The sequence below is a fragment of the Cloeon dipterum genome, chromosome 2 (assembly GCF_949628265.1).
Source record: "Cloeon dipterum chromosome 2, ieCloDipt1.1, whole genome shotgun sequence".
Lineage (NCBI taxonomy): Eukaryota > Metazoa > Arthropoda > Insecta > Ephemeroptera > Baetidae > Cloeon > Cloeon dipterum.
Genome location: NC_088787.1, coordinates 19,036,480 through 19,046,292, shown reverse-complemented (window position 1 = coordinate 19,046,292; position 9,813 = coordinate 19,036,480). Strand labels below are relative to the sequence as shown.

The 9,813-nt window shown below is 38.4% G+C and overlaps 4 protein-coding genes across 7 annotated transcripts in view; 2 read left to right on the top strand and 2 right to left on the bottom strand.

Annotated features, from left to right (window-relative positions):
- The first annotated feature begins 9 nt into the window (after window positions 1-9).
- Window positions 10-911, top strand: LOC135936716 (ubiquitin-like FUBI-ribosomal protein eS30 fusion protein). Its single transcript, XM_065479644.1, has 2 exons — window positions 10-148; window positions 446-911. The coding sequence occupies exon 2, from the start codon at window positions 468-470 to the stop codon at window positions 855-857; it is 390 nt and encodes a 129-aa protein (XP_065335716.1). The 5' UTR covers window positions 10-148; window positions 446-467; the 3' UTR covers window positions 858-911.
- A 1,936-nt stretch (window positions 912-2,847) lies between these two features.
- On the top strand, window positions 2,848-3,788 carry LOC135936715 (ubiquitin-like FUBI-ribosomal protein eS30 fusion protein). Its single transcript, XM_065479643.1, has 2 exons — window positions 2,848-2,992; window positions 3,324-3,788. Exon 2 carries the CDS (start codon window positions 3,346-3,348, stop codon window positions 3,733-3,735), a length of 390 nt encoding a protein of 129 aa, XP_065335715.1. The 5' UTR covers window positions 2,848-2,992; window positions 3,324-3,345; the 3' UTR covers window positions 3,736-3,788.
- A 44-nt stretch (window positions 3,789-3,832) lies between these two features.
- Window positions 3,833-5,708, bottom strand: LOC135936714 (transmembrane protein 256-like). Its single transcript, XM_065479642.1, has 5 exons — window positions 5,539-5,708; window positions 5,313-5,430; window positions 5,069-5,249; window positions 4,893-5,014; window positions 3,833-4,097 (listed from the first exon to the last, which is right to left on the bottom strand). The coding sequence occupies exons 2-5, from the start codon at window positions 5,391-5,393 to the stop codon at window positions 3,954-3,956; spliced, it is 528 nt and encodes a 175-aa protein (XP_065335714.1). The 5' UTR covers window positions 5,394-5,430; window positions 5,539-5,708; the 3' UTR covers window positions 3,833-3,953.
- A 728-nt stretch (window positions 5,709-6,436) lies between these two features.
- Window positions 6,437-9,813, bottom strand: part of LOC135936709 (uncharacterized) — a 34,557-nt gene continuing 31,180 nt past the window's right edge. For all 4 annotated transcript variants that reach the window (XM_065479633.1, XM_065479634.1, XM_065479635.1 and 1 more), the window contains 9 exons: window positions 9,721-9,808; window positions 9,543-9,662; window positions 9,372-9,482; window positions 8,979-9,210; window positions 8,736-8,914; window positions 8,495-8,675; window positions 8,144-8,436; window positions 7,939-8,087; window positions 6,437-7,677 (listed from right to left, as the gene is read on the bottom strand). In XM_065479633.1, coding sequence (XP_065335705.1) covers window positions 7,486-7,677; window positions 7,939-8,087; window positions 8,144-8,436; window positions 8,495-8,675; window positions 8,736-8,914; window positions 8,979-9,210; window positions 9,372-9,482; window positions 9,543-9,662; window positions 9,721-9,808 — 1,545 coding nt within the window. In that variant the 3' untranslated portion in view covers window positions 6,437-7,485. The remainder of the gene's footprint in view (window positions 7,678-7,938; window positions 8,088-8,143; window positions 8,437-8,494; window positions 8,676-8,735; window positions 8,915-8,978; window positions 9,211-9,371; window positions 9,483-9,542; window positions 9,663-9,720; window positions 9,809-9,813) is intronic.

Genomic DNA, 9,813 nt, shown 5'->3' with positions numbered 1-9,813 from the left:
CATGCGTATCATCGATCATTGCGCGCCTCATTTCATGAAACTTGATCACGTGACCCCCTCGACGTTGACTTACAAGCAAGCTGTTTGCCAACACGTGTGAAGCTGCAGGATTCTGGCTAAATTTGATCGGATTTTGCCTAAATTTGATGTAGGTACTGGCGGAAAATCGCCAAATGCGTGTCGGTTGTGGTCTTGAAACTCTGATTTTCGAATTGAGAGCATAATTACGACCGATTGAGGTGGTCTGAGCTCGATGGTAAGCTTCAAAATAGAGGCTTCCTCCAAAGCTCACGGCATGGCACGCCCAGCCGCAGAATTCATTATTTATTTACATGTTGTTAACTCGTTTTCTTTTGTTTATTGTTAAATTATATATAACCCTTATAAATAATAATATATTTACGTCAATATTTCTAAAACGTGCAATATAAATTACGTGTTACAGGTTTTAAAAACCAGACATCACCATGCAGCTGTTTGTACGTGGTTTGAACACATCCGTGCTTGAGGTTTCGGCTGATGAGACGGTCGGCCAGATCAAGAACAGGCTCCTGGAAGCCGAGGCTGTCGAGGGAGACCTCCTTCTGAGCTGCGAAGGCACTCCCCTGGAAGACTGTGTTACTCTCGGAAGTATCACTTGCTCGACCTTGGACGCCAATGTAGCTGTGAAGGGTGGAAAGGTTCACGGTTCTTTGGCTCGTGCTGGCAAGGTTAAGGGCCAGACCCCTAGAGTCGAAAAACAGGAGAAGAAGAAGAAGAAGACTGGACGCGCCAAGCGCCGCATCCAGTATAATAGGCGATTTGTAAATGTTGTTCAGGGCTTTGGCAGACGTCGTGGACCGAATGCCAACTCATAATTTTTTTTTTTTGTAAATTTTGGGAATAATGCGGAATAAACCTTAAAAATCTAATTTACTCGCATTTTCTATTTCTAAATCGCAAAACACGTATTTTGTTTTCCAACGCAATTAGTTTTGTTTATTTATCTTTACAAATAAGTATAACGATTAAACACAATAAAAGTAGGATTTTTCTTGATTTGGTGTTAAAACAACTTATTGACAATATTTAAATTTTCAACTATTTACCATACAAGCAAATAATAGAAAATGTTGCCAATTTGTTTTCGATGTCATTATTTGTTGAGTACAGACCATGAATTCCCGCGTGAATGGATCAAATTGGGAATCTTGGTATGTAATTTATTATGAAGTATTCCAACCCCTGTTCAAACTTATGTAATATCACAGGTCGGAGGACAAAATTAACATGGGATCAATTAACAAAATCCACACCACACACACACACACACAGATATATATATATCTTCATTAGTATAGATTGTGTTGTGAATATATTTCGACAAAGTATTTTAATTTTAACTTGGCTTAGCAGGGCAATTTTGGAAAACTTTCAGCCCATATTGTATTTTATCCCCAGTGATGGAATTTATAAATAAGGTGCGCTTTGGATTCCTCTCCCCAAGTCCAATCTATCTAACACAAATTACGTCAGTCAAAGGTAAAGTACTGTCCATTTTGGTTTCAAATTAAAATTTTGGAAATGAGCTCAGAGTTTTGGAAATTTCAAAATGTATTTCTAAGTCGTCCCATTACATTTGTGAACTTGTGTGAAAAAATTCAGAGTGGTATTCTCTGTTGTTTTTTAATATTCAAATTCAAACACGATTTTTTTGTGTTTAGCATTTCACCATCAGGATTTTAAAAACTTTTTGACTCCTCTTGACCTACCCTGACCATCTAAAGGGTTCAGGGGTTGCATACCCTTCACCCCAAATAAATTGCTTTATTTTAATCCCCTTGAAAAAGCAAAAACATTCAAACCCCACTGGAATTTTAATTATTTTATATTTGATTGAGATATTTACTGTTTTAATTTTTAAGTAAGGTATGGGGTGTTAAGAATGGAATTTGTATAATTTAAAATATTTTTAAGCCTTGAGGAAGCATAATATGGTTATTAGTACATTTTTGCCAGTAAGCAGAAAGGTTGAAAGGGGTGGAATGTAAGCGAAAACACCCCCTAAGCCCTTCAGCTGGTCAGGGGAGAGCGAGACTACAAGTAGTCTAACGTGTGCAGTTATTGCAATTCTGATGGTTAAGAACTCAAGATTTATTTGCAAAACTCAAAAGGGTAAAAAATCGTGTTTATATATTTCAAGATTTAAATTGGAATTTATCGGAATTTATTGTGAAAACCAAAATTAACAGTAGTGGCCTGTGACCTTGACCAAAAAGATCAAATTTGGTGTTAAAGAAGACTGATATTAAATTGCGTTGTAAATCTCGTTGAGTTTGGTTTGACCTCATTCCACTTACGTCCCGTGAAAAGATTTGTTTATTAATCTTAGCTTATATTATTATCATATTTTGCTTCTTCTAGATTGAACAGTGAAGAAAAGGAAATAAACAAATCTGAAAAATGAGGAAATAATCTAAGTTAAAAGAGCTAACATAACGAAGTGTTATGAAGTATTTTTTGTATATCTATTATCTTTTTACGAAATACATAATTCCTATATAATATTATATTATATTTGATCTCTTTATGTATTGTGTGAGATATCTTGCTACTGCAATAGTTTGCGATTTTTAACTTTCAAAGACGTGTTCGAGGCGTTTGAGACAACGAGAGTTTTGGCGATGCTTAAAACGAGGACAAAGTCGTCGTAGCTATAATAGCTGAGGAATCACCAAACATTTTAAGTTTTTCCAGCAACACTTCGTTCAACATCGCTCTCGCCCTGGGTAGCCCCCTGCTCTCGCCTCTCGCCCTGTTCAGAAAAAAGTCAACAAGGGGGCGTCACCCATCACTTTAAAAGGGGTGTGGCATGCGTATCATCGATCATTGCGCGCCTCATTTCGTGAAACCTGATCACGTGACCCCCTCGACCTTATCTTTTTACTGTTTGCCACACATGTGAAGCTGAAGGATTCTGGCTAAATTTGATCGGATTTTGCCTAAATTTGATGTAGGTACTGGCGGAAAATCGCCAAATGCATGTCGGTTGTGGACTTAAAACTCTGATTTTCGAATTGAGAGCATAATTACGACCGATTGAGGTGGTTTGAGCTCGATGGAAAGCTTCAAAATAGTGGCTTCCTCCAAAGCTCACGGCATGGCATGCCAAGCCGCAGAATTTCATTATTTATTTACATATTGTAAACTCGTTTCCTTTTGTTTATTGTTAAATTATATTTAATTTAATTGGGGGTTAAATTAAATTATATTTAACCCCCAAAGATTAATAATAAATTTTCGTCAATATTTCTTTAACGTGCAATATAAATTTCGTGTTACAGATTATAAAAACCAGACATAACCATGCAGCTGTTTGTACGTGGTTTGAACACATCCGTGCTTGAGGTTTCGGCTGATGAGACGGTCGGCCAGATCAAGAACAGGCTCCTGGAAGCCGAGGCTGTCGAGGGAGACCTCCTTCTGAGCTGCGAAGGCACTCCCCTGGAAGACTGTGTTACTCTCGGAAGTATCACTTGCTCGACCTTGGACGCCAATGTAGCTGTGAAGGGTGGAAAGGTTCACGGTTCTTTGGCTCGTGCTGGCAAGGTTAAGGGCCAGACCCCTAGAGTCGAAAAACAGGAGAAGAAGAAGAAGAAGACTGGACGCGCCAAGCGCCGCATCCAGTATAACAGGCGATTTGTAAATGTTGTTCAGGGCTTTGGCAGACGTCGTGGACCGAATGCCAACTCATAATTTTTTTTGTAATTTTGGGAATAATGCGGAATAAACCTTAAAAATACAAATTACCCGCATTTTCTAATTCTAAATCGCAAAACACGTATTTTGTTTTCTACGCAAATAGTTGTTTATTTGTCTTAACAAATAAATATAATGATTAAACCAATTAAACAATATGAAACTGACGATGGGAAACAGGAAGCACTACATCGCAGCGTGGGTGCATTGTTGACTTAAAGACACAGTGACAGCCACGCTACGATCAGCAGCATCCCCCCATAAGGGGTGACTGGTTTAATATTTGTGTTGCCAGTCAGGGCAAAATGGTAGCAAGGTCCGCAAAACAGGGCAATTCCAGATATCATCAATGTTCCGCTCTAGAAACAGTGAAATAATTAAGCATTAAATTCGGGCATTTATAAGCAGAAGGTTAAAATTTGTAAATAATACATTTTTAATGATGCAAAGAATAAATTGAAATTAAAATTTCTTCTTTTTCAACCAGGAGTTCATATTGAAAACAAAGCATGCACAGATACCAAAAAACAATAAACAAGGATTTTTCTCGAATTGTATTTATATTTGATTGAGATATTTACTGTTTTAATTTTTAAGTAAGGTATGGGGTGTTAAATTAGAATGGAACTTGGATAGTTTAAAATATCTTTAAGCCCTGATGAAGCATACTTATTAGTATATTTTTGCCATTAATATTGTAGCAGTGGGGTTGAAAGGTGGTGGAACGTAAGCGTAAACACCCCTTAAGCTGGTCAGGGGAGAGCGAGACGAGTCTAACGTGTGCAGCTATTGCCTTTTGATGGTTAGAACCTAAGATTTAAAGATAATATTTGCAAAACTCAAAGGGGTAAAAAAATTGTTGTATTTAGATATTTGAATTGGAATTGCCTGCAAATTTTGATTGAAAACCAAAATTAACAGTAGTGGCCTGCGACCTCAGCCAAGAAGATCAAATTTGGTGTTGAAGAAGACTGATATTATTAGTGATGTAAATCTCGTTGAGTTTGCTTAACCTCATTCCACTTGCTTACGTCCCGTGAAAAGATTTGTTTATTATTAAATGTGACTTTTCGTATCACTTATGTTAATGGGTAAAACTTGCTAAAAAAGCATTTAGAACTATTAATAAAAAATAATCTACAAGCAAGACTTACAATGAGAGGTTTCCTGCAGAGGGGAATAGCAAGCAGTGCCAGGCTATGAATGAAATGGTAACTGTTTGCGGTGTTGAATGCCCTCTTCCTTTCATCAGATACATCTTTCCTCAGCAACAAGGCTGCACAATAATATATAAATATAATTTAAACCTTTAATAATCCTGTGTTCATACAATGTGATCCGTAAGCACCAAGTCCAACACAAATGGCCCCCGAGAGACCTCCAACCCTGATGAAAGGGCCGCAGCTCTTTGCCATCTTTGACAGGGAGGAAGCAGCGGCTGAACTTGCCATGTTGGCGCCTTTCTGTGTTGCTTTGGTAGCCGTAGTCTTGGTCAGTCCAAATAATGAGCTCTGTTTAAGATGCGATTTATGTAATTAGTTTTTTCTTTCTACAAATTATTTTTACATACATACCCCTTTTTGGACACAGTCAACTGCAACCTTACTCAATGGATTGTCGAAAATTAGATAGTTGAAGACGCCTTCAACACTCATCCTAAACTCTATAGCAACTCCAAGTTATTCACCTCGCCTGTTAATAAAACATGGATATTAATGTATGTATGTATATATATGTAATTTAAAATCTAAAAATCGAACATACATAAAAGATATCGTAACTCTTTATCTATATACGGACCTGTCAATAAACAGGTTGGCGGCTGATGACAGTAAATTATTGCACAGAGTAAAGAAAATACTATGCTTCAATTCAGCCTCTTACTGACTCTGTCTTTGTGTGGTTAGGATTTTTTGGTTCAAAATCAGATTCGGCTAAATAACATAAAGCGGCTGATTTTAATATCTGTCATTGTTTCCAAGAGTGAACAGCTGAGGTCGCTAGTTGCTGTTAAATGTGAAATAGTGTTACTTGGGGTTGGGGGTAGCCATTTTTAGATTTTTAAGAACCGCGAAAATTTACTTTCTTTAATGCGCGCGAAAAAGTTGTGATCCTTTCCATGTATGTGTATATATTATATATTATATAGTTGTACGCCGTTGGCGTTTAATAAATAACTCAATCAATTAATGCGCGTGAATGGAATTATTGCAGGGCACTATAATAGAGGCTAAAGAGCTCTGTAGATTAACCAAAATCCATCCATTACTTTTCACAATTTCAACCTTATTTTTCGGATTTTTCTTCTGTACGTCTGTATGTTTAATGATGAGCTTAAGGATTAGGGAGTATTGCAGAAGCAGTCTGACTGGTCACTTTTGATATTAACTTTGCTTATTTGTGTGCACCTTACTGACCTTACCAGCATGCGTGAAATGGCATTGCACTGGACGAATAAGACACGTCTATAGCGTTAAAATTAAAGACCTCGGTGCGAGGGCAGTTACATATATATTGAGCATATTGAGATAGTCCTTTTCTGGACTGAATTCCCTTCAATCGTACGTCCATTATGAGCCCTTAATAGAACGCGACGAGTTTCTGCAGGGAGTTGTTTAAAGCACTTGCTGTCAGGCAGGGGGTAGAGCCTATATCTCGAAAAATAGGAACCTATATAACATTACACAAAAGAAACTGCTTTATTGTGTTGAAATACGATTTTTATTTATTTCATTGATTTAGTATGGTACAACGTACAGTACACAAAAATTGAAGAAAATTTTTACACTCTGGAATATACTTTTACACCTTAATATATCGTGTTCAAAGAAGACACTATTAAACTTTGTGGAACTATATTATATGAACAGATTCAGCTCAATAAGATTCTCGAAAGAGGCACTCAATCTTCTCATTACTTTATTTATTATATTTATTTTATGTGTAGCAAAATAGCTAAAATAATGAGCACATTCAGCATTAAATTTAATCTACTGGTTCGCTTTCATCCAATATAATTTTTTTATTCACAAAAATGTCGCAAAAACAAATCCATACTCATTTCTTGAAGTTACAAAAAAGTCAGCAAATTGAAGATATTGCGCGATTAAGCACCAACTCCAGCGGTCCAAATAATTAGGATATAAAAATCCTCTCGTGTTGACTGACTGCTGGATCCATGTGTACAGCAGCTTTTAAAAGAACATATTTAATCCTATGTGTCTTGGCCAGCAACGCAATTTTCTCATGACGACTTATATGAATAGACTTCATTTGCTTAGCACCTCTCTTTGAGATTTCAACCATTTCCTTTTGGAAAAAAGCTACAACGGAGACCGAATGAAAGATGCCCTCTATGCCACACAATACTTTTCCTTCCTATAATAAAAAACTGTATAATGTCAGGGAAGTTTTAAGATAAGGGGCAGTTTAGGGTACAGGCTGAGTCTTCGTTAAAGTTTCCGTCTATAGATCATATTATTTGACACATGATATCCGTTGATCGTACTTACAAATTATAAGAACATAATGTATTTACAGGAAAGCAGAAAAAAGCCTGTTTGGCTCAGATAAATTTTATCTGGAAGAAGCTAAAGCAGATTCATGGCAACCATTTTAAAGAGCAGTTGCTTACTTTTTCTTATAAACACCTCAAACTAATTTGATTCGTTCCAAGATTTAAAAACTGGTTCAGCTACACAGATCATCACATCCCTAAATTCAAAAGTGCAGTCCATTCGCATTCTCCTATCTGGTTGTGGTGGCTGCGTGAGCGAAGTCGGAGCCAACCGTCTGGTCGATCCACTGTTTCAGAGGACTCACTGAGATGAAAATGGACGGATGAAGGCCTCGGCCACAGTAGCTGTGGTACGTTAGCAGACCCTGCAGCTCCCACGTGTTGTCTTCATTGACGCACATCAAAGGAGCACCCTCGTCGTTCTGTAAATTATGGTGCAAAATTTATAACTAGAGCTTAAATTGAAAAGGAAATTCATGCATTTACAACGGAGTTTGTTTTAATTTTTGGCTTACTAGAAATAACCATAACTCTTTAAATGCAAAATGATATAAATAAAATTAAAATCCCTTTAAAAATATTTAACATAAACCCAATGGTTAATATTTTTTTTTTAAAACCAACAGTTTATTTTACAATATATATCCGAAATTTTTCTTTGACTTGAATTTGTTTCTACTTACATCGCAAGGCGACCGTTCCGCGTCAGTATAACCAGCACAGATGTGACCCTCGGCGATCTGTCCATTGTAATGCCTGGTTGAGTTGCATTCCTGAGTGTCAAACGTTGGCACTGGCAAATAATGCAAATACTGGCGAAGATTCCCATCTCCTGCAGAACAAACAAAATAATTAGCATGCCATTTTCATATTTTTTTTTAATATTACTTGGAGTTCTGGAGTTGTATCCCCAGCCTGCAGTGACACAGAGCGGAGGTTTGGGGTCCACGATCTTGCCACTGAGGCAGATTGCGGTGACCAACTGCTCATCAAGGATCAGTGGCTTGGCCACTCTGATCAGGGCGACGTCTTGCTCAAACAAGAATCTGTTGTATTGGAATTGCGGGTGGCCGATGATGCTGCTTATGTTGCGCACTTGCATTTTGGGATCTTGGTTTTCGGCGTTGAACATGGTACCGCCAGCGTAGAGTTGCCAGTTCTCCGCGCTCAAAGTGGAATCCCTTTGGTTGGGACAAAATACATTAAACGTCTTTCGTCTATTTGATTTGTTAAATTTACTTATTCTTAATGCAGCTTAGAGAGACTAGGAGCCAAATGGGACTGATGATGCTGGCAGTGCACCCTGTTTTTAGCTTTGTGTTGAACATCAGGGCGACGGTTGGCCATTGAGCATCTGAGGCCCTGTGACCTCCAACCACCCTGGCGTTCAGACCAGCGCTGATTTGGGTCCTTCCACATGCTGGAAATGGTAACAAGAATTAATTAAAATGCTCAATATTCAGCTGGTCTGAAAACGTACCAAAGCTGTGACAAGAAACTTCCACAGTTTTGTTTGAGGTACAAGAGTCTGAAGGAGCCTTCTCCAAAGCTCCGAGAATCGAAAGGGCCTGAGAAGCATTTCCAGCAGATGGCTTCAGCGCCAAGACGCGTTCGTCGTCATCAACAAGCAGAGATGGGTAGTTGGTGTATACAGCATCACTTAAATGATAAATTAAAATTATTAAATCAACCTTTACCAATTAAAGGGTAGAAATTAAATTACCTAAATCCAAGCATCTGGCACGCAGCCTTGCTCCAGTTGGTGTCCCAGTTGTCAGAGCACACCTTCAGCCACTTGCCTTCGTTCGACCTGACTTGCAGCTGCAGCGTTTCGTCGTTGATTCTCAAACAGTCCCATTCGTCGCTCTTGTCAGGACACTGCGGCTCTCCGTCGCAAATCTGGGATTTCATCACGCAGCCTCCAGCCTTACACTTAAATTGGTCCAGTGAACAGTCTGAAAAATAAAAAAAATCACATATCTTGTATCGAAAATATACGCAAATAAATACAATTCCAATTCCAATTCCAACCGAGTAATAATTTCCCAAGATTTGATCAGCATCAAGTTCTCAAATAATTTATATTTATAACACCAATAAAAAAGAGATAACTCACCGCAAAGTTTCTCATCGTCGCCTTCAGTGCACTCAGCCTTGCCGTTGCACCTCCAGGCTTGTGGAATGCACCTGCCCTCTGAACACCTGTACTCATCGTTGCCGCAGATGTCTGTGCGTGCAAAAGCGCCATCAGTGAAAGTGGGTCAAGATAAACGGAAATAATGCTCACCTTGGCAGTTTTGCTCGTCAAAGTGGTTTTCACAGTGCGCCTTTCCATCACACTGCCACAACAGAGGGATGCACCTGCCAGACGGGCACTTCATTTCGTCAAACTTGCATTCCCACTTTTCTGCAAAATCATTACGTATGTGACAAAAGTATTGTCATGCGTAATTTTCAGTACTAACCACAATTCTTTTCATCACTTCCGTCATTCGAGCAGTCAACAATTCCGTTGCAGACGAGGTGTCTCTTCAAGCACTGTCCACTCTCACACTGAA

Coding starts and splice junctions, on each gene's coding strand:
- LOC135936716 (XM_065479644.1), top strand. CDS start 468: ATGCAGCTGTTTGTACGTGGTTTGAACACATCCGTGCTTGAGGTTTCG.
- LOC135936715 (XM_065479643.1), top strand. CDS start 3,346: ATGCAGCTGTTTGTACGTGGTTTGAACACATCCGTGCTTGAGGTTTCG.
- LOC135936714 (XM_065479642.1), bottom strand. CDS start 5,393: ATGAGTGTTGAAGGCGTCTTCAACTATCTAATTTTCGACAATCCATTG. Junction 5,250..5,312: donor TTGACTGTGTCCAAAAAGGG/GTATGTATGTAA, acceptor CATCTTAAACAG/AGCTCATTATTTGGACTGAC. Junction 5,015..5,068: donor TGGTGCTTACGGATCACATT/GTATGAACACAG, acceptor ATTATTGTGCAG/CCTTGTTGCTGAGGAAAGAT.